The 24,438-nt window shown below is 40.1% G+C and overlaps 1 protein-coding gene across 1 annotated transcript in view; it reads right to left on the reverse strand.

The window, feature by feature from the left end:
• The window catches only part of LOC140738179 (cilia- and flagella-associated protein 54-like), a 127,722-nt gene that overhangs the window by 91,247 nt on the left and 12,037 nt on the right, over nt 1-24,438 (reverse strand). The window contains exons 6-11 of the mRNA XM_073065296.1: nt 23,521-23,697; nt 20,442-20,534; nt 20,073-20,258; nt 19,559-19,701; nt 5,730-5,877; nt 5,225-5,380 (exon numbers count right to left, since the gene is read on the reverse strand). Of these exons, the coding sequence (XP_072921397.1) occupies nt 5,225-5,380; nt 5,730-5,877; nt 19,559-19,701; nt 20,073-20,258; nt 20,442-20,534; nt 23,521-23,697 (903 nt within the window). The remainder of the gene's footprint in view (nt 1-5,224; nt 5,381-5,729; nt 5,878-19,558; nt 19,702-20,072; nt 20,259-20,441; nt 20,535-23,520; nt 23,698-24,438) is intronic.

Below are 24,438 nucleotides of genomic sequence, written 5' to 3' on the forward strand. Positions count from 1 at the left end.
TCTTGCATCTTATGGTTTTATGATCTAAACAATCTAAATTCAATTATACTATGATAGTTGCTTGCTTGGGACTTGACATTATGAGGTTGTTAATTCATACAAGCTCATTGCATAATCCCAAGTTTAGTTAACTGGTCTAGCTGTCCCATTGGCTCTAAATGTGCTACACTAAGAAACTTCCCTGAAAGCTCTCAATGATAACTTCATCCAGACTCCCTTTGACATCTGACTTCCCAGGCTACTTAGGTGAGCTGTTGGAGGATTAGAGGATAGCCAACATTGTTCCTCTGTTTAAGAAAGGCTCTAAAACTAAACCAGGATATTGTCAGCCATTCAGTCTGGCATCAGTAGAGGGGAAGTTATTGGAAGCTATTCTAAGGAACTGGATATATGAGTATTTAGATAGACATGGACTAATTATGGATATTCAGCATGGCTTCATGCATGGTAGATTGTGCCCAACCAATCTTATAGAGTTTTTCAAGGAAGTTACAAGAAAAATTGATGAAGGAAAGGCAGTGACCATTGCCTACATGGACTTCAGCAAGGCATTTCACAAGGTCCTACAGGGAAGGTTGCTCAAGAGGTTTCAGTCGCTCGGCATTCAAGATGAGGTAGTAAACTGGATCAGACACTGGCTTTGTGGGAGAAGCCAGAGAGTGGTAGTAGACTGGAGGCGTGCGACTCGCAGAGTGCTGCAGGGATCGGTGATGGGTCCATTGTTGTTTGTCATGTATATCAACAATCTGGATGATAATGTGGTTAACTGGATCAGCAAATTTAAAGATGACACCGAGATTGGGAGTGTTGTGATCTGGACCAGCTGGAAAAATAGGCTGAAAAATTATAGCTGAAATTTAATGCAAACAAGTGTGAGGTGTTGCACTTCAGTAGGACCAGCCACGTAGGTCTTACACAGTGAAAGGTAGGCACTGAGGAGTGCAGTAGAACAAAGGGATCTAGGAATACAGATCCATCATTTCTTGAAAGTGGTGTCACAGGTTGATAGGGTCATAAAGAAAGATTTTGGCACATTGGCCTTCATAAATCAAAGTATTGAATACAAGATATGGGATGTTATGTTGAAGTTGTATAAGACTTTGGTGAGGCCTAATTGGGAGTATTGTGTGCAGTTGCCTACAGGAAAGATGTAAATAAGGTTGAAATTTACAAGGATGTTGCCAGGACCAGAGGACCTGAGTTATAAGGAAAGATTGAATAAGTTAGAACTTTATTCCTTGAAATATAGTAGTTTGGGAGGAGATTTGATAGATGTATGCAAAGTTATGAGGGGTATAGATAGGGTAACTGCAAGCAGGGTTTTTCCACTAAGGTTGGTTGAGACTACAGCTAGAGGTTAAGGGTGAAATGTGAAAAGTTTAAGAGGAACATGAGGGGAAACTTCTTCACTCAAAAGGTCGTGAGAGTGTGGAAATATCTGCTACTGCAAGTGGTGCATGCAAGTTCAATTTCAAAATTTAAGAGAAGTTTGGATAGATACATGGATGGTAGGTGTATGGAGGGCTATGGTCCCGGTGCAGGTCAATGGGAGTAGGCAGTTTAAATTGCTTGGCACAGGCTAGATGGACCAAAAGGCCTGTTTCTGTACTGTACTTTTCTATGATTCTAGGTACAGATTAAAATTCACTATGGTTATTGCCATTCATTTCTGACAAGCTCCCAGTATTTCTTCCCTTATATTTTATCTTACAGTATGGTTACCATTTGGAAACCCATGCACCATTCCCACAAGTGAAATTTTATTATTTTTCATCTCCACTCAAACCTCTTCAACATCCTACTTTTTTTTAACTTTGGTCAGCTTCTCCACTGCCCTAAGCTGTCATTAATTCTTCCTAAACATCATGTACCCTTCAATGTTAAAGTCCTATCAATATAATTCTGTAGGTCCTTGGGATCGATATCAGGACAATTACTCATTTTGGACATGGCTGTTAAAAGGGCATAAATCCAAAATCGGTGAACGATGTGAAATTCAGAAATTTAGTAATCAAAAGATGGTATCATTGCATCAAAAGATGCATCATTGCAATCGTGAGTAAAGATGAGGAATGAAATTTAAGGCAGAAAACTGTGAAGTGATATATGTTGATAATAGGAGAGGAATTATGACCATTTTTTAAAATAACTTAGAAAATGTGCAACTCGGGTGGTTGATGGTTGGGTTGAGTTTTCTCTGATCCAGTCCCCAACCCTGGGAGAATGACAAGATGTTTTCATTTGGGGGGGAGAGGATTTTTGTACAAGGGGTTATGATTTCAGATAAGGAAAAGGCAGTCATTTAAAACCAGAAGAGTATAGTAAATCTCTGGAATTTTCAGGAGGTTAGATCATTAGATCTTTATCTGCAACTGGTAGAAAAGAAGAGGCTGCAACCTGCTTAGATGGAAGATGAACCTTATGTTGAAATAGTGCATGCCACTGGCAGAAGGGCCACAATGGAAGTGGGATGGAGAATTAAAATGACAAGTAACTGGAAGTTCATGGTCATCCTTGAAGACTTGCCTGAAGAGACTATTTTGGTACCTTGAAAATGAGGATATAGAAGGAGAAGGAGCAGATGTTGCATCTTCTGTGGTTGCAATAGGATATGCTGAGAGAAAAGTCATTGGTGACATGGGAGAGTGTTCTGATGGGAATGGTTCCTTCAAAATGCTGCAAGAGGAGGGGAGGACAATGTGTGTCTGGTGGCAAATTTCATTCAAGATGGCTGAATTTTTAATGGCTGAAGGCTGATGGGATGGAAATGGGATCTGGGGAATGCTATCCTTGCTCTCTATCAGGGAGGGGATTAAAGAAATGATGCAGAAAATAAATGAAGTATAGTTGAGGGCCATGTCAATTATAGTAAAAGGGAATTATGACAAAAGATAAAGGTGGACACCTCAGAAGCACCTTTGTGGAGAACAATGCACGTGGAGGAACAGGAAGAATAGAATGAATTCCATCCAGGAGATGGAATAAGCCAAATATAATCAAGGCAGCCATAGAAGGCTATGGGACAGCTACAATTTTGAGCTAGGCAATGTAGGTGAAATTGCACCATCTCGGATTGCAAGACCCTGCAGCGGATAGTGAGGTCAGCTGAGAAGATCATCGGGGTCTCTCTTCCTGCCATCACGGATATTTACACTACACGCTGCATCCACAAAGGAAACAGCATTATGAAGGACCCTATGCACCCCTCATACAATCTCTTCTCCCTCCTGCCATCTGGGAAAAGGCTCCAAAGCATTCGGGCTCTCACGACCAGACTATGTAACAGTTTCTTCTCCCAAGCTATCAGACTCCTCAATACCCAGAGCCTGGACTGACACCTTGCCCTATTGTCCTGTTTATTATTTATTGTAATGTCTGCACTGTTTTTGTACACTTTACGCAGTCCTGTGTAGGTCTGTAGTCTAGTGTAGCTTTCTCTGTGTTGTTTTTTTTACGTAGTTCAGTCTAGTTTTTGTACTGTGTCATGAAATCCATGGTCCTGAAAAACGTTGTCTCATTTTTACTATGTAAAATGAGCAGTTATGGTGGAAATGACAATAAAAAGTGACTTGACTTGACTTGACTTGTGAAGTTGAAGGAGAATTTATTCAATGGCTGAACATGTTCAGCCAGTTAAATGAATGCATTGGTTGAGGGGCACTGATTTAGTCTTCATTCATGGCTTGGGATGGAGGTTTGTATATCCAGTGAAAGATGAATCAACTAGGACCAGGAATTAAAAGCAGGAAAAATGACAGATGACATATTATCTCAGAAAGAACGTGCTAGTGTTTGAGAGGGTCCAGAGGGGGTTTGCAAGAATGAGCCCAGGAATGAAAGAGTTATCATATGAGGAGTGTTTGATGGCTCTGGGCCTGTACTTGCTGGAGTTTAGAAGAATGGGATGGGGGATCTCATTGATATCTAAAAAATATTGAAATGCGGAGATAAAGTGGACATGGAAAGGATGTTTCCTATAGTGGGGGAGACTAGGACAAGAGGCCACAGCCTCAAAATAGAAGGACATCCCTTTAGAACAGAGATGAAGTGAAACTTCTTTAGCTAGAAGGTGGTGAGTCTGTGGAATTCACTGCCACAGGCGACTGTGGAGTACAAGTCATTTAACATGGAGGTTAACAAGGGTTTTTAATTAGTAAGGGTATCAAAGGTTACGGGGCGAAGGCAGGAGATTGAGGGGGATAAAAAAATCAGACTTGATGGAATAGTGGAGCAGACTTAATGGGCTGAATGCCCTAATTATGCTCCTGTGTCTTATTGTCTATGGTCTTATGGCATTAAATGTGCTCTACAATTAGGAGAAAGGATGAAGCCCAGGTTAGAGAAATATGTTTGTTGCAGCATGAACAGGTTCCACTTGTGGATTTTGTGGAGTAGGTATATGAAAGACGACAACACTATGAAATAAAGCTGACTGAAGGCAATGGCCTGACATTCAGCATTAGGGTTATGGTCTAGTGGGAAATATGAGATATTGACTGAAAGCTCACATTAGTCAGGGGTCAATGTGGTTAGGTCTTTTCAAGTATGCTACCTGGTGTGCTGAGTGTTTCCAGCATCTTCTGGTTTTATTTCTGAATTTTGCTTTATTTTCAGATCTGATAGTTTTGTTGGTTTTCAGTAGAATACCAAAGAGTTCTCGCGGACAGATGCTGTTACAATAGACCATGCAGGGCTATTTTCTATGTTATGACAAAAACATGCATTGTAGGCATTGAAGAGAGTACTGAAATATTTTACAAAAACAATCATGAGCAATACCCAGCATGAACAGGTCAGGTCTTAAAAGGGAAAGCCAAGGAGCAAACTGATAGGTCTTTAAGACCATTAAAGAACAGACAAAGAGTAGATGATTCCATTTGAGGTGGTGGCCATAACTAAGCATGATAAATTTAAAAGTTATTAGTAAATCATATAAAAAAATCCTGATGAAATACTAAATGTAGTTGTGGTAGAGAGTATTTTAATATTTAAGCAAACACTGGACAGCCACAGGAAGGAGAAAGCTGTACTAATAAGGTTAGATGAAAGGGTTGGGGAAAACAATTGTAAACACCAGCACAGACCCAAAGTGACAAATGTCCTGCTTCTATAGCACACCCTCTGTATTGTTGTGTAATTTCCACTGTTGTTTAATAATTAGTTCAGTTTGTATATCATGTAACTGACACAAAAGCAAATTCTTATTGTTCTCATGCATTCTAACCTGTACAACTGGGACTGAAGAAATCCTGTGAAAGATGATGGGTGCAAGAAGTCCATAACAGTGGGCAACAGCCTGCAGTGCTTGATTAGTATCGTTGATCCAACCAGCAAGATCAATGGCTACCAGCATTCTTTCACATTTCGCCAGTCTACCCAGCTGTGAATTAAAATACCAGTTTATCAATATCACTGTCCCCTTTGTCACCAGCATTGGACTGATTCAAATCAAATCACAGTACCACCTATATTTGTAAGATCAATGTCATTTCTGGTAGAAACTGTCAAAACCAGTCCCTTCACAACTCCATTCTAATTTCCCTCTTCTAAAGAAAATCAATTTATGTTTTGCATGAATACTAATGAGCTGAAACTAAATGATCAAGATAATATTATTTATCAAATCTTATCAATTTCAAATATTACTTTATGTATTGAATTTAGTACCTATTGGTACAAATACATAACTATCAATTTGAAATAGTCCTCAGTTTCACTTCAGAACGTACTTGTCCATTGTAGAGTGGTCCACCATCACAGACAGAATCACAGAAAGCAGCTCCTTCCTTGCAATTAATATCAGATTCAATGAAGATACTTCCCAGAAAATTTCGCAGAAGAATGGTAGATGCCAAAGATACAGCAATATTATTTAATCTATAAACCAAAAGCACCATTACGGATATCATAGTTAAACAAAGAACTGGTATACTTTCATCCATATAAATGTTCATGGTGAGAAACTTCAACACATTTGAATTAGATATGAACATACGATTTAGTAGGAGCAGGCTTCTTTATCCCCCAAGTCTGCTTCACCAAGGAGCTATCTATATCTGCCTTAAAAATACTGAAACACTCAATTTCAACCACATTTTGAGGAAATGAATTCCAAAACTTCACATACCACTCAGAAAAAGGCCTCATACATTTTAAAAGGGTGACTCCTTACTTGCAAACAGTAACCCCCACCCCACCCGCCAGTTCTAGTGTCTCCCACAAGAGGAATTATCCCTGTACATCTGCTTTGCTAATTAATTAGCATTTCTGTGTCTTTGAGATAAGTTTCAGAAGAATGTGGGCATAACACAAAAGTCATCACAGCTCACCTTGCAGAATTCTCAACAAGTTCAAAATGATAGGTATGAAGGTATGATTAGCAAGTTTGCAGATGAAATGAAAATTAGGGGTGTGCTGAAAGTGACAAAAGTAGTCTTAAGCTAAGGATAACATTAATCAGTTGGCAAAAACAAATGAAATTTAATCATGATAATCATGAAAGGAGATGCATTTTTGGAAGACAATGAGAATAGGATATACATAATGAATGGTAAGGCCTAGGAACAGAGGGACCTCAGTGTATAAGTACACGAATCTTTGAAAGTGGCAGCAAAGAGAGATAAGGTAGTGAAAAGAGCATATGAGATACTTGCCTTCATTAGCTGGGGCTTATAAGAACGGGACGTTATGATCCAGCTTTATATAACATTGGTATGAATATTATATACAGATTTGTTACAGCCCCTAGCACTGAACCTAAAAGAAACTATACACCAATACACCTGACGAAGGGTCTTGGCCCGAAATGTCGACAGTGCTTCTCCCTATAGATGCTGCCTGGCCTGCTGTGTTCCACCAGCATTTTGTGTGTGTTGTTGTTTGAATAAACCAATAAAGACTGATTTACACCTCTTCGTTTCTGTTCACCTGTTAATTAAGTCTACAAATAAGTCTTCTTGAGGCCCAATGCTCACTCTGTTAACCCTTTTCCTTTTTGGTTTTGAAAGAAAATGTTATTATCTGTTTAGATATGACTAGTTTTATGTTGTACTCTGATGTTTCTTTCTGTATTAATTTTCCAGTCATTCATAGCTGTCATTTATTTTCTGACCAATCTTCTGACATACTCATCTTTGTGTGAGAATATGCTTCTTTAAGTTTGATTCTACTTTAACTTTTCACTTCCCACCTCCAACATTCCCACTGCTGGAATTTTGCATTCTCATTGGAATGTACCTTGTTATGACCTTTGCACCTTACTGTCTACCTGCACTAAAATTTCTCTGGAACACTTTATTCTGCATTGTTATTGTTTTATTTTGTATGACCTCAATAAATTGTTGGAATGAATTGATCAGTATGGATGATTTGCAAAACAGGATTTTCATTGTACCTCAGTACATGTGACAATAAGAATCCAATTTACTAACTTAATTTAACCTTTTCAGAGAATTTAACCTATTCTGACAATTTTAATTGGCTCTGCTTCTATACCCTATAATTGCCTTTACTGAATTAACAAAATACTTGTAATTAACCCATAATCCATCTTGTCTCTCACAAACTGAACACAAAATTTAATTACATTATGAATACTTGTTAAGGACGTCAATTCAATCGAATTGAACAATACTAGGTCTCACACTGATCTTACATTGGCTCCAGAATCTTTCCCAATATTATCTCATGGGCTCCTCATTTAGGTTAATTTTGCCCATCTGAGCTTTCATCCAAAAAACAGATTTAAAACCCTCATAATTAGCACCATACCTTATGGTAAAGCACCAATTATTTATTTAAACCTCTGTCCTACCATGTGATCACCTTTATGGGGCTTCCTATGTGTAATTTTGTATTTTTTTATGTCCACTCAATGGACAAATGTACAGGTTTCCTGAATTCATTGCAATTACGCAAAATCTATCATTAATGGATGGCCATTTTCAGAAGGCCTTTGACAAGGTGCCGCACATGAGGTTGCTAAACAAGATAAGAGCCCATGGAATTACGGGAAAGTTATATACATGGATAGATCGTTGGTTGATTGGCAGGAAACAGAGAGTGAGAATAAAGGGATCCCATTCTGGTTGGCTGCCGGTTACCAGTGGTGTTCCACAGGGGTCCGTGTTGGGGCCGCTTCTTTTTACGTTGTATATCAACGATTTGGATTATGGAATAGATGGCTTTGTGGCTAAGTTTGCTGATGATACAAAGATAGGTGGAGGGGCCGGTAGTGCTGAGGAAACAGAGTCTGCAGAGAGACTTGGATAGATTGGGGGAAATGGGCAAAGAAGTGGCAAATGAATTACAATGTAGGAAAGTGTACGGTCATGCACTTTGGTCGAAGAAATAGACAGGCAGACTATTATTTAAACAGGGAGAGGATTCAAAGTTCTGAGATGCAACAGGACTTGGGAGTCCTCGTGCAGGATACCCTTAAGGTTAACCTCCAGGTTGAGTCGGTGGAGAAGAAGGCGAATGCAATGTTGGCATTCATTTCTAGAAGAAGAGTATTAAGAGCAGGGATGTGATGTTGAGGCTCTATAAGGCACTGGTAAGACCTCACTTGGAATACTGTGTGCAGTTTTGGGCTCCTTATTTAAAAAAGGATGTGCTGACATTGGAGAGGGTTCAGAGAAGATTCACTAGAATGATTCCAGGAATGAGAGGGTTAACATATGAGGAACGTTTGACCGCTCCTGGACTGTACTCCTTGGAGTTTAGAAGAATGAGGGGGGGACCTTGTAGAAACATTTCGAATGTTGAAAGGCATGGACAGAGTGGATGTGGCAAAGTTGTTTCCCATGGTGGGGGAGTCTAGTGCGAGAGGACATGACTTGAGGATTGCAGGGCACCCATTCAGAACAGAGATGTGAAAAAGAATTTTTAGCCAGAGAGTGGTGAATCTATGGAACTTGTTGCCATGGGCAGCAGTGGAGGCCAAGCCATTGGGTGCATTTAAGGCAGAGATTGTTAGGTATCTGAGTAGTCAGGGCATCAAAGGTTATGGTGAAAAGGCGGGGGAATGGGACTAAAGGGGAGATTGGATTAGCTCATGATGAAATGGCGGAGAAGACTTGATGGGCCAAATGGCCCACTTCTGCTTCTTTGTTTTATGGTCTTATGGCTTTTCCCAGCTTTCTGTCTTTCCTGAATTGTCACATTCCCTTTAATATTTGGATTCCAGTTTATGTCACCTTTTAGCCATGTTTCTGTAATGACTATGTGATCATGTTTATATATTTCGATTTGCTCTCAGTTAATCTGTTTAATATCAAATGCTTGGAACGTTCAAATGGAAACTTTTCTTCTATCCTTTCAGTATTTTGTCATCTTTAGCCTTATGTACAGTGCCTTGAAAAAGTATTTAGTCTCCAACCCTTTGTTCACATATTACAACTAGATATTTAAAAGATTCAAAGTACATTTATTATTAAAGTATGTATGCAGTATACAACCCTGAGATTCGTCTTTCCACAGACAGCCATGAAACAAAGAAAACTATGGAACACATTCAAAGAAATACAGCAAACTCTCCACCCCACCACCCATGCACAAAGAAAAACAAATTTCACAAACAGAAAAAAAGACCAAAAAACACAAAATATAAAAGATAAAAATTGAAAGAGTCCAGGCATATTCAGTTCAGTTCAATCTAGTGCTATAGGTCATATTCTATAGGCCACCCCAATCAAAATAGCAACAAAACAAAAGCAGTGACCAGAGACCAGAAACAGATCATAATGTGTACTACAGAGTTCAATCCATAAACTGCATCAATTAAATCTTGCCCAAGACCCAGGACTCTGGCACAATCCTCCGGCAGCATTGAGCAAGGGGGAGAGAAAGACCGTCACATGGAGGTACCTTCCTTCAGCATCAGCAAGCAAGAGGCTGTTAGATGGTGCTGAACAGCCAGTCGCCTTCTACTCTCACCTTGATGTTTTCAATGTCCCTTGACACTTCAATCAACAAGATCAGTAAGAAATAGAGTCAATCATGATCTCCAGGCTTCTTGCCCTTGCTTGAAACACTTAGCTTGCAACCTCATCGGACACCCGCAGATACAGCAAAGCACCGGTCTGCTCAATTGGCTCGAAAACACACCACCCAAAGGTTGATCACATTGTTTGTTGACGCCATCTTCTACGCTTGATCAATTTAACTGAAAATTTTTATTTGTGAATCACATTCTCCTTTTTTTCCCATAATAGAGCCACAAAACAGGGAAAAAATGTAAAGCATGAAAAATTAAAAATTCAAAAACTGAAATGTCAGCACATCAAAAGTATTCATCCCCCTTTGCTCAGTACTTAGTGAAACCAACTCTCATAGCTATTACAGCAAATATTAGCTTTTCAAAATGTGATGGAGCAAGAATTGCTCATTCCTCCTCACAAAATTACTTAAGTTGTGCCAGGTTAGTTGGGGAGCAGCAGTGGACAGCAATCTTGGGGTCTTGCTAGAGATGTTCAATCAGGTTAAGGTCAGGACCCTAACTGGGCCACTCAAGGACATCAATTTTCTTCATTTGAAACCAATCCATTGTTGCTCTGGCTATATGTCCTGTCATTGCCTTGCCAAAAGACAATCTTTATTCCCCAGTTCAAGTTTCCTGGCAGAGGCTATCAAGCTTTTATCCATGATCTCTCTATATTTAACGCCATTCATTTTCCCATCTATCCTGAGCATATTTCCAGTCCCTGCTGCTGAAAAGCATCCTTATAGCATGATGCTACCACCACCATACTCTCCAGTAGGGATCATGTTACCTAGCTGATGTGCATTATTAGATTTATGTCACACATACTGCTCAGTTTTGAGGCCATTTTAGTCTCATCCGACAACAAATTCTACTTCCATATCTTTACAGTATCTCTAAGTGATGCTTTGTGAAGTATTTACAGACAAGGATTTTTTTTAAAGTTAAAAGTACATTTTATTATCAAAGTACATATATGTCATCATATACAACCCTGAGATTCATTTTCCTGTGGGCATTCTCAATAAATCTATAGAATCATAAGTATAACAGATCAACGAAAGACTGCCCAACTGGCATTCAACCAGAGTGCAGCAGACAATAAACTGTACAAATACAATAAGAAGAAATAGAAAGAAGAAAGAGTCCTCGAAAGTGAGTCTATTGGTTGTGGGATCAGTTTAGTGATGGGACAAGTGAAGTTGAGTGAAGGTATCCCTTTTGGTTCAAGAACATGGTTGAGGTGTAGTAACAGTTCCTGAACATGGTGGTATGAGTCCTGAGGCTGTTGTACCTTCTTTCTGATGGATGCAGTGAGAAGAGAGCATGTCCTGGGTGGTGGGAGTTCCTAATGATGGACACTGCTTTCCTGCAACAGTGTTTCATATAGATGAGCTCAATGGTTGGGTGGGCTTTACCTGTGATATACTGGGCCGTGTCCACTACTTTTTGTCAATTTTCTATTCAAGGGCATTGCATTTCCATGCCAGTCTGTTATGCAGCTAGTCAGTATACTCTCCACTACACATCTGTAGAAGCTCGTCAGCTTTAGATGCCATGCCAAATCTCCACAAACTCCAAAGGAAGTAGAAGTGTAGCCATGCTTTCTTCATAATTCCAGTGGTATTTCTGGCATAAATCTAATACCACACAGAAAAAAGAAACATTTGATACACAAATAAAAATTCTCTGTTAACTTGATCAAAATCCTTGATTACAATATTCATTTATGTGAGCAAAGGGTTGGGGCTGAATACGTTTTCAAGGCACTGTACTTCTGCTCTTCCATTTGTACTATTTCTTCACATCACAGTCTGTTTATCATTCTGCAGACTTACCAGCAAGCAACTCCTCATTGTGCAATTTGCCTGATTCTGACTTATCATATTGAAGCAGTTCAGGCAATTAATTTCCAGTTGATTCTTTCTTCAAAACAAATTAAAACTTACATTATTTTGGACACTGTCTCTGTAAAGCTTTGTCCCTACAGTGTGACATTATGTGACTCAGTTATACCATTTTCAATGACAACACTATCACATTAGGGTCTTTTCTTAACTAACTTATGGTGCTAAATAAATGCAATTTTGTTGTTGTCAGAAGCTCACCTCATAACTAAATTAAATTTCACACACATTTGATTACTCACTTTATCAAGTCTTCATCCTGAAGTCTGTAATTATCCCTTGCTTACAACATTTGTAACTTTCCAATTATCTGTGAACGATCAGTACTCAAAGTCCACATAATTCAAGATATGAACGTAGGACATGGAAAGTAGAACTGCACAGGAACAGGCCCTTTGACCCACAATGTTGTGCTGAACCAGCTAAAATGTATATCAAAAAACCCCCAAAACTAATCCCAACTACCTACACAATGTCCATATCCTTCCATCTTCCTCACACTGCAATGTCTATTTAAAAGCCTCTAATATATTTGTCTCTACCACCATACCAGACGGTGCATTCCAGGCATCCACCAGTCTCTGAGTAAAAAAAAATCATTCCCCTCACATCCCCTTTGAACCTACACCCTCTCACCTTCAATGCATGCCCTCAGGTATTAGACATTTCTACGAAGGGAAAAAGACACTCACTGTCTACTCTATCTATGCCTCTCATAATCTTATAAACCTCTATCAGATCTTCCCTGGGCCTCCACCACTCCAGAGAAAACAACCCAAGTTTGTCCAGCCTTTCATGATAGCACATGCCTTCTAAACCAGACAGCATCCTGGTGAACCTCTTCTGCACCCTCTACAAAGCCTCAACATCCTTCCTATATTGGGGCAACTAGAACTGTATGCAATCATCCAGATGTGGCCTAACCAGAGTTTTATAAAACTGTAATATAACCTCTCGACTTTTGAAATCAGTACCTTGACTAATAAAAGCAAACATTCCAAAAGACTTCTTAGTCACCCTATCAACATGTATAGCCCCTTTCATAGAGCTATGAACTTGATCCCAAGATCTTAACACAAACAGTGTACTGTCTCCTTGTATTTGCCCTACCAAGGTGCAACACCTGTATTCTTTGCCAGTCTTGTACACTATCCACAACTCCACGAATCTTGGTATCATCCACAAACTTACTAACCCACCATTTCATATTTCCATCTAGGTCATTTATATACATAACAAACATTAGAGGTCCCAGCACAGATCCCTGTGAAACTCCACTAATTACAGATCTCCAGTTCGAAAAAGCCCCTTCAACCACTAACCCTCTACTTCTATGTGCAAGTCAGTTCTGAATCTAAACAGCCAATTCACAACAGACCCCATTCATGTTAATCTTTTGGATTAGCCTCCCATGAGGGACTTTGTCAAATGCCTTACTAAAATCCATGTAGACAACATCCACCGCTCTACCTTCATCTATCTCTCCTGTCACCTTGTCCAAATACTCAATCAAGTTGGTAAGACATGATTTGCCATGCACAAAGCCATGCTGGCTCTCCCTAATTAGAGGGAAAAGGAGAAGGGGAGTAGAGAAGTGTTCTATGTTCATGCCATCAGGTTGTTGACTACCCAGGAAGAATACAAGTTGTTACTCCTCCAACTTGAATATGGCCTCATTGTGACAGTAGAGGAGGCCATGGATGGACATATTGGTATAAGAATGAGAAATAGAATTAAAATGGGTGGCTACTGGGAGATCCCACTTTTTCTGGTGGATGGAGCGTAGGTGCTCAGAGAAGCGGTCTCCCAATCTACATCGGGTCTCACCAATATACAAGAGACCACACCGGGAGCACCAGATACAATAAATGACCCCAACAGACTCACAGGTGAAGTGCCGCCTTACCTGGATGGACTTTTTGGAACCCTGAATGGTAGTGAGGGGGGAGGTGTAGGGGCAGTTGTAGCACTTATTCCACTTGCAAGGATAAATGCCAGGAGGGAGATCAGTGGGGAGGGATTAATGGACAAGATAGTCGCATAGGGAATGATCTCTTTGGAATGCAGAAAGTGGGGGTGGGGGAGAGAAAGATGTGCTTGGTGGTGGGATCCTGTTGGAGAGTAGAATTTACAAGAATTATGTGCTAGACATGGAGGCTGGTGGGGTGGTAGGTGAGGACAAGAGGACACCTATCTCTGGTGGTGTGGTGAGAGGATGGGGTGGTGAGAGATGTGCGCAAAATGGAAGAGATGTGGTTGAGGGCAGCATTGATGGTGGAGGAAAGGAAGCCCCTTTCTTTGAAGGAGGCGAACATCTCCTTTGTTCTGGAATGAAAAACCTCATTCTGAGAATGGTTGCAGCAGAGACGGAGGAATTGAGAGAAGGGGATGGCATTTTTACAAATAACAGGGTGGGAAGAGGTATAATCCAAATAGCTGTGAGAGTCAGTGGGTTTATAATAGACATCAGTGGATAGGCTGTCTCCAGAGATAGAGACAGAGAGATCAAGAAAGGGGAGGGAGGTGTCAGAAATGTACCAGGTAGATTTGAAGGCAGGGTGGTAGCTGGAGGCAAAGCTGATGAAGTCGATGAGCTCCTCATGGGTGCAGGAAGCAGCACCAATGCAGTTGTGGATGTAGCGTAGGAAAAGTTGGGGAGTGACACCAGTGTAGGCTTGGAACATAGACAGTTCTATGTAGCCGACAAAAAGGCAGGCATAGCTGGGACCCATCCCAATGCCCATAGCTTGAAGTAAGTGGGAGGAGCCAAAGGAGAAATTATTGAGAGTGAGGACAAGTTCTGCTAGGTGGTGCAGTGTGGTGGTGGAGGGGAATTGGTTAGGTCTGGTGTCCAGACAGAAATGGAGAGCTTTGAGGCCTTCCTGGTGGGGGGGGGGGGGGGGGAACCACGGTTAGAGGTGTATAGGTACTGGATATCCATGGTGAAAATAAGATGCTTGGGGCCAGGGAACTTGAAATCATTGAAAAGATCAAGATCGTGTGAAGTGTCACAGATGTAGGTAGGAAGGAACTAAACCAGGAGGGATAAAACTGAGTCAAGGTTTGCAGATATAAGTTCAAAGGGGCAGGAACAAACTGAAACAATGGGTTTACCTGGACAGGCAAGTTTGTGGATATTGATTAGGAGGTAGAAAAGTGAGGTTCTGGGTGAGGGAACTATAAGGTTGGTGGCAGTGGATGGAAGATCCCCAAAGCTAATAAGGTCAGTGATGGTGCTTAGAGGTCAGTCCGTCAGACTACTACAGCACCCTCCTTATCCACAGGTTTGATGCTGAGATTAGGATCAGTGCGGAGAGAGTGCAAAGCAGTGTGTTCGGAAGGAGTAAATTGGAGAGGGGTAGTGAAGTTGATACGGTTGATATCTCATTGTCAGATGGCAATGAGAAAGGAGACCAGAGCAGGGTGTCCAGGAAGAGAGGGAAGGTTGATGCCAGGAGAAGGAGTCATTGGTGCAGGGTGGAGAGTCCTTGCCAAAGAAGTAGACAATGAGATGGAGGCAGTGGAAGAAGAGCTCAGTGTTGTGCTAGGCGCGGAACTCACTGAGATGTGGGTGCAGAGGGACAAAGATGAGGCTCTTACTGAGGACAGAACGTTCTGCCTCTGGGAGGGAAGGTCAGAGGGTATGGTGAAGGGATTGGTGAAAACATCTACTTTCCTGTCTGCTCCTTCACTTACTGACCTGGTGCTCCAGTTCCCAACTCCCCTACAAAACTAGTTTAAACCCTCCTGAGCAGTATTAGCAAACCTCCCAGCCAGGATATTGGTTCCCCTTCAGCTCAGGTGCAACGTGTCCATCTTGTACAGATCACCACATCCCCCAGAAAAGATTCCAATGATGAAAGAATTTAATACCTTTCCCCCTGCACCATCTCCTCAGCCACTCATTCATCCGTGCTATCATTGCACCAGCCTGTGGCATCAGGAGTAACTGGAAATTCCTACCTTCTCTTTAGCCTCTTTCCTAACTCTATCCTCACTGCATAGGACCCCTTCCCCTTTTCTGCCTATGTCATTGGTGCCAATATGCACCAAGGCCTCTGACTGTTCACCCTCCCCCTTGAGAATATCCTGCAACTGTTCCAATACATCCTGGACCCTAGCACCCAGGAGACAACACACCATCCTGATGTCTCTTTTGCGACAACATAATCTTCTCTCTGTCCCCCTAACTATCGAGACTCCTATCACTACCGCACTACCTGACGTTACCTTTCCCTACTGAACCTCACAGCCAGCCACAGAGCCACAAGCCTGGCAGCTGCTGCTGTGCCCTGATGGGTCATCCCCGAGCAGTATCCAAAGAGGTACACTTGCTGCTGAAGGGACTCATTTGTAAATCTCCTTACCTCTCCTAGAGGGCACCCATCTACTGTCTGAAGCCTGTACTCTGGGTGTGACTACCTCCTCAAAAGTCTCATCTATAATATCTTCAGCTTCCTAAATAGTCCCAAGTATATCAAACTTCAGCTCCAACTCCTTAACCTGGTCAGTCAGGAGCTGAAGTTGGGTGCATTTGCCCTGATGTAGTCATCAGGGAAACTGTCAGGTTTAATGAACTCACACATCTGACAGGAGGATCATTCCATTCTGCCTACTCTGTACTATCCAAAAAGGATTACCTCATCTTATCTGTGCCTCCGTCTATTCTTGCTGAAGCCTGTTAAGCCATAGCCTTCCCACTCTATCCTTGGCACACTCCAACAATGGCTGCTCATTTGAGCAAACACGAGGAAATCTGCAGATGCTGGAAATTCAAACAACACACACAAAATGCTGGTGGAACACAGCAGGCCAGGCAGCATCTATAGGAAGAAGCGCTGTTAACATTTCGGGCTGAGACCCTTCATCATCGACAGTGCTTCTTCCTATAGATGCTGCCTGGCCTGCTGTGTTCCACCAGCATTTTGTGTGTGCTGCTCACTTGACCCTGTTTTCCTTTTATTTAGAGCTGAGTTTAGGCCTCTGACCCCAACACTTTCCACACTTGTGCAGCTGGAAAAGCTTGGTCTTACCTAAAACTGCTCCTTTTATACTTTCTCTTTTTTCTGACCTTCAGAAGGGCTCTGACACCAGCATTTACCATGCCTGTGCAGCCAAAAAAGACTGCACTTACCTGAGTCTGCTCCTTTTATACTTTCTCTCTCTCTCCAAACCTTCGAAAGGGCTCTGACACCAACACTTATTGGTCATTAGTTATTATTATCACATGAACAGAGATAGAGTGGAAAACTTGTTTTGCATGTTATCAAAACAAGATCATTCCAAACATAAATGCATGAATGTAGTACAAATGAAAAAGCAACAACAGAATGCAGAATATAGCATGACAATCAGAGGGAGAGTGCAATGGAGGTAGACAAATTAGGTGCAAGGGCCATGTTGAATTAGATTGAGAGCTAGAGTTCATCTTTAATATACAAGAGGTCTATTCAACAGCGGGATAGAAAATGTCCTTGATATAGATTTTCAAGCTTTCAAGCTCTCTTGCCCAATGGGAGGTGGGGAGAATGACTGAATGGGAGCAGTCTTGGATTACGTTGGTTAAGGCTACATCCACATTAGACCGGATAATTTTGAAAACGCCGGTTTCGCGTAAAAACGATAGGCGTCCACACTATGTGTTTTTGAAAATATCTCTATCCACACTGAAATGGAGATTTCGGCGAATCTCCTCCTCCTGTGCATGCACAGGACACATTTACCGAAAACAAGCGACATGTTTGGTGTCGAATCTCGCCGTAAAAGTGTGTGTTTGTGTAGTTACAGACTAGAAGAACTTAAAACGACAGACAGCTGTTGGCTCTCACGCGGGAGAACTTAAAACTAATAAAAAGCAAATACTGGAGCGTATGGCGGCAACCGACAGGGAGTTCACGGACAGATTGACGTGGCTGACGACGAACATTGAAAAACTGACTAACACTGTTGCATTAATAAAGCACCTTGTTAAATGTATAAAACATGTCTGCATCAGTGTTATCTTGTATTCCCATACAATGTTACATTAGGCTGTTACACATCTATTGTCAGAGAAGTACTTGCATAAATAGGTAAACCACCTTCATACGAGCAAGGACAGAAAACAGGACAAAGTGAGTACAGTATACTTATTTATTCAGTAAGGTATGGGTCAAAGTATTTGGTGAGTACATTTCTAACTCTTCTGGCTTCAGTCTCTTTGTCGTCTGTTCTGAAATTGTTAGGCTGTGTTCAAGAAAACAATGAAATAGCGCACTGCTATCTGCCAGCGTTTTCAAAAGTCTCCAGTTACCCCGTCCACACTAATCTGCCCGAGCAGCATTCTCAAAAATACCCACCCTGGAAAGCGTTTCTGAAAAGCTCCAGTTTCAGGGGACGAAATTGCTGTTTTAGTGTGGACGGAGGGTAAAAATTAAGAGAAAAAGCTTCAGTTACGGATTTATCCAGTGTAGTGTGGACACAGCCTAAGTTGCGGATCTAACACGGACCATTGATCTGTGAACATGTTTGAATCTGACTATGTAGCTGGAAAACTGACAGAGCTAGTGCTAGTGATGATAGTTATGAAATTGCCAGATTGTTATGAAAATCTAAATGGTTCACTAATGTCATTCAGGAAAGGAAATCTGTCATGCTTACCCAGTCTTGCCCATGCCTGACCCAAAACTCATCAGTCTGAATCAGAACTGCTTTCTCAGTTTAGGTAAATGAGAATGTACAACAAGGAACAGTGATGTTAACACCTTATGAATGAACAATTAGAAAATATTAATATTCAGATTTCTCACAACATAAAACCAACCAGCTCTCAGATCAATCCCATCGGTCTTATTACTCTGAGTCCTGATGAAGGGACTTAGCCTGAAACGTCAACTGTTTACACTTTTCCATAGAAGCTGCCTGGCCTGCTGAGCTCATCCAGCAATTTGTGTGTGTTGCTTTGAATTTCCAGCATCTGCAGATTTTCTTCTGTTTGTGGTCCTATCACCCTAATTAATCTCCCTTGAAACTAATCTCTTGCACAAGACTATCAATTCCCTTTATTTCTGCTGCCATTCAGGGGCAATTTACAGTAGTCATTTAACTACAAATGTTTGTAAATAAACTGCATACCTTTGCAGAAAACAGAGGAAATTAAAGGCGGCACCCAAGGCCAGGGCAGAACCTAGCCTACTGGACCAGTGAGATAACAGTGCTAGTTGTTTTAACAGTATGCTGCCGATCAGGAAAAGTAGTCCCCATTTTGATACCCAGTGGAACAACACTGCATACTGTAGTCTGAAAAGCAGCTGTTTACCACAGCTCTGTCTATCCCTCAGTTGCTTTCATTCTGCTCAAATGTCTGAAAGACAGAACTTTGTCTGACCTTTGGAACGCTGTGTGGTACAACGGACCTCAAAAAAAAGTGAGATTATAATCTAAATTTATTAATGGAACCATATTAAGAGAAAAAGGAGTTTCCAAAAATATTGCATTTATTTAGATAGGAGTTACAAGGAATGATGCAACATATAGTTAAGCAGGTAAAAATAAATCTGCCTTTTGGCTTAAATTCTATTTGCATTTTTGGATCAGATATGAAAATTGTGCTTCCTAAGAAGCCTAATGCTATTTAAATTTACCTTGAGCTGAACAAGATATGAGGGAGAAAGGATTCAGGAATTTGTACCTTTTCTGACTGATGTACCATTCTGTTCTGTTCAAAGTATACCATGGATCTGGAGGAGGTAGAGATATTTCTGAGATAAAGTGATCCCACAGTACTGTGAAAGCTGCCTTTGCTACTGGATAATGGCCCAACTGATATGCTGTCTAAATAAAATGAAAACCAATTAAAGCATAACATCTTCTGAGAAAAAAATGCTCTCAAAATGATTTGGTTATATTCTTCTGAACAATGTAAGAATACAATCAATTTATTATTTGTAGCATACTGAAATCAATCTGCTGTAACACTTGACAATGGATAACTACATGACAGAAGCACACAGAATTAAAAGGGACAAAGGTGTCTAAAACTAAAAGGTTAGAAGGGATTTAAGGAGGAATTTTATCATTACAGCATGAGAGGAGGAGGGGGGAGAGGGAAAGAGAGAGATGCCAATTTATTGTTACTAATCTACAACCACACATAAAAGGCGCAAAAGGAAGTCGCCCACCTTATAATTAGAGAGCAGTTTTACCTGACAAAGATAGGTCCATGTTGTAAAAATGGAAAGTGGATGATATGCTAGAATTGGCTTTGTTGTCTGCCCAATTCCTTTTCCAATGATTTTTCCATCTTTTGAATAAGCAGCAACAGCAAAAATGTACTTTTCATTAGGTTCAAGTCCTTTTACCTCCAGTGAACAATCTTCAAAGGCTGGTACCTATCAGTAAAAGAAAAATATTTTCCACAGTATTTCAGACTATATTGTTTCACACGAATTGGCTGGTAAAATACAGAATATTTAAAGGCTAATTCCATATTAAAATGAATAAATATAAATTGTATAACTCTAGATATCATAGGATGCTTATCCATGGCATGTGCTTTGTTTATGTTTAGGTACCTCTTGTCCTGTACCCTGAAGTTGGAAATCCTTCAGCCTGACTTTGAGAATAGATCCTGCTGCACTACAACCAAATATTCGATACCAAGAAACCTCAAAAAAAGACAGAAAAAAAAGTTTATTTTAGTACTTAGAAATATAAAAACAGGAGATTTCAGTTAATTGGGCCAATGGTTAAACAGGGCAGTTGCTTATTTGGGACAACTCAAAGAACAAAAACTAATCAAGAAAATAGCCGAGATTTCCTTTGTTTATTTGGGATTCTATACCACTTAATTGGGACAAGAGACTGTTGTCAAATAACTTTTCCTCGCGTCAGACAAATGCATTTGTGTGGCTGATAAACATTACATCATGCTTAGAGCGAACATTTTTAAAAATAGCGTTAGTTGCATATGCTTGTCATCAAATATCAGTGATTTTTGTACCTGATAGTGAGAAATAAAGAGTAAGACAGTTCAGAACTGTTTTGCTCACTGTGGCTTCATGCATTCAGGCTTGGAGATACCAGAAATGGCCAGAAGAGAAAATGAAAATGAACTTCAACAAGGTAGGAACTATAAAGAATTTAAAGGTATTAATAATCATCTTGAATGTTACAATGAAAATGAAGATTTGGAAGATGCAACCACTGAAAATATTGCACAAAGGCAGTTCATGATCTGCACTAGGTGTCTGCTCTGATTTTGTTCATTTACAACCAATTAAGAGAACACCGCAAGGTACACTGGATGACTTCCTCCTTCGATATCTATTAAGAACTAATGTACAGTTTTATAGTACTGCAGTAAGTATTGGTGGTATTTTAATTTGATCTGTATTTCATTTAAATACTGTACATAATTTGTTACTCAGTTATATGGTAATTTGTCTTTTTTATACCTTTTTACCTATTTCCATGAAATTCTGGTTAATTGGGGCAACTGATTAAATGGAAACAGCTGCTTAATTGGGCCAAAATGTACTGGTCTCAATGTGTCCCAGTTAACTGCAATCCACTGTATAAATTGATTGGTTAAATTGTAATTCTAGGTTTTAAATTTGCCACCTTGCATTAGGCTACTCTAATGTCAAACAAATTAAGAGAGTTTAACAAAGGATATGGTGGAGGAGGTTAAAAAGTCACTTCACAGTATTCTGCACTGCTAAACCCTTCAACAACCAGATCCCATCTTCATCAATCTTCCCAAATGCCTTTGCAGCAGTTGTCAATTTACATAACTAATAACTTCTGTGCAAAGGGTGGTAAACTTCAAAGGCAAGCTAATTGGCTTCAATTTCCTACCTGAAACACTTAAATTCGTCAAATACTTTATGAAAACAATCAAAATTTTTTGGACTGAATTTCACATATTCAAATTTTTTAAAAAGATTTGAGCAGATTTTGAGGTATTCCTGTTACTCCTAAAATCACATTGACAACAGGTGCAAGTAGCTGAGATCAGTATATATGTTTATAGCTTCCACAGAACATTTGTCCAACATTTCCCACTATCAACATTAAGATAATTAGTCTGCAACTGCAAAATTTTTGTGCCAACTGCACAAGTCAATTTTCCTAATAAACTACTCTTACACTTGCTGCAATTTGACCCAGAAGATAGAAAGATACTTAATCCATGCAATTTTAGAACTGCACAATTAATTTCTGTAGGTGCAATGAATTGGACTTAAAATAAATAAAATTTGAAAACTTAAGAAAATTATGAATATCCAAATTATCTGTTTCTTTTAGCCATTAAATCAGCCACTAATAGAACAGACAACCCACCCTGCAAAAACTCATTTCAGGGAGGTAGCACCACCACTCGGCCCCCCACAACCCCATATCCACCCCACCTCCCAGTTGACCTCCAAGGCTGCATGTAATTATGAAAGAACACAACAATTTATTTGATCACATTTTGAAACTATTTACACATATACACACACACACACACACACACACACACACACACACACATATATATATATTCCTTGTTGAGTATTTTGTTGGCACTCTCAATGCTAATAGCTAAGTGCTAATGCAAATAGCTTTTCTATTTCTTTTGCAAACTTTCCTTGTACTGTGATGTGGCTTGCTTAGCAGATTTGAGCATTTTGCCAGAAGTCTCAACCTCATAGTCTGTGTCAATGAATTTGTTAATTTTGCAAGACATCAGATTCACAAGTGTTTTGTGAGACAGCCGACTTCTGAATTCTGTCTTAATGTGACGCACCATGCTGAACGCCCTTTCTAAAAGCATATGGTGTATCCTTATTATATGTCTTATGCATGTCTTATGTACTTGTATTATATTATCATGTAGTCTTTTTTTATTCTATTACAACTTTAAGCAAGTCTACAGGGAGTTTGGCCTCATCACGTAGGACATTAATAGAGTAGCTCCTTAGCAGCTAGCCAGCTAGTTTAAATAATGTTAGCTATGCTAATGAATGAATGACACCTGTTAAACTCACCTCAACATGTCTTTTACAGTCATTTAACCCACCATGGGCAATAGAAAAGTCACTGTTGCAAACAGTGCAGCGAGCAACACTGTCATTATTTTTGACCCCTATTAGGCAGGGGTACATGCTGGGATGAAGTACATTTTATTTTTTTTTGGAACACTCTGCCATGGTGCTGCAGGACACTAAACTGAACTGATGGACAATGAAAGAGAGATAGAGGTGGACTGTAAAGCCCGCCCACAGAGAAAACTGATAGGTCTACTTAGCACAAAGAGAGACCAATCAGGATGGATATACACACACACACACACACACACACACACACACACACACACACACACACACACACACACACACACACACACACACACACACACACACACACACACACACCTCCCTCTCCCAAAAAATTCAATTTCTGGAATATTGTACATAATTTGCAGGCGTCAGGGCGCCACTATCAATATGCAGGAGTCTCCCAGAACTTCCGGGAGAGGTGGGATGTCTGCTAGAATAATATTAAAACTGTTATAAAATTTTTCATTTTGACTCTTACAAAAATAGTGATACCTCTTATACATTAGTAACAACACAATCTAAAAAGACACTTTAAAAATGTGTCAACCTTTTCAGATGAAGCAAAAGGAGCTGGTTTGAATATCATAGAATTGTGTGTCCTGGACACCAGGATGGGGGCTGGTACAACATCAAACTCCGCGTTATCAGAAGAATCCTTTCGTGTATTTAACAAATATAGTTTCTTCTCCTCAACTTCAGCTTTCTGTAGAAGAGTAGCAGCTTCCTGCAGAATGAAATACTTTCCTTTAAGATTTGTCATTTGAAGAAATCATTTTAATACTTAACCAATTATGATTAACAGGATCATCTTTTTCTTCATGATGTTTGGACATCTATGTTAAATTATGCACTTAAATTAATATTAAGACAGTAATGAAGTTTGGGTATATGAACACCCACTGGCAATACATTGCATGTTGGCATAGGATTATATTATGCACATGAACAGAGTTTTCCCAAAGCTTGCGATAAAGTTATGGTGGAGTAGTATGGAGGGCTATGGTCCAGGTGTGGTTCCATGGGACAAAGCAGAATCACAGTTTAGCATTGACTAGATGGGACAAAGGGACTGTTTCTGTGTTGTGGTGCTCTATAATTCTACGAGACAATGAAGGATGTGGAGAGTGAGGACAGAGTGAGATTAGACTGTGCTAAATGATACAGAATATGATAAATAAGTGAGTTTATATTGGGTGTGCATATAAAAGTATTTGGTAGTAGAGATAAAATAAGATTGGAATGTGTAGAACATAAAAAGATAGGTAGACATAATTATGACAGATTGTATAAGGTATCAAATTGCCCACACTCCATCAATGAAAAGATTAAAAATAACTAAGTTGCGAAGACCTTAATGGAGGAACAGAGGAATCATATATTTTGAATTGCATGTTGGTACGTGGCCAAGTGGTTAAGGCTTTGGGCTGGCGATCTGAAGGTCGTAAGTTCGAGCGACAGCCAAGGC

This window comes from Hemitrygon akajei, chromosome 14, assembly GCF_048418815.1.
Source record: "Hemitrygon akajei chromosome 14, sHemAka1.3, whole genome shotgun sequence".
Lineage (NCBI taxonomy): Eukaryota > Metazoa > Chordata > Chondrichthyes > Myliobatiformes > Dasyatidae > Hemitrygon > Hemitrygon akajei.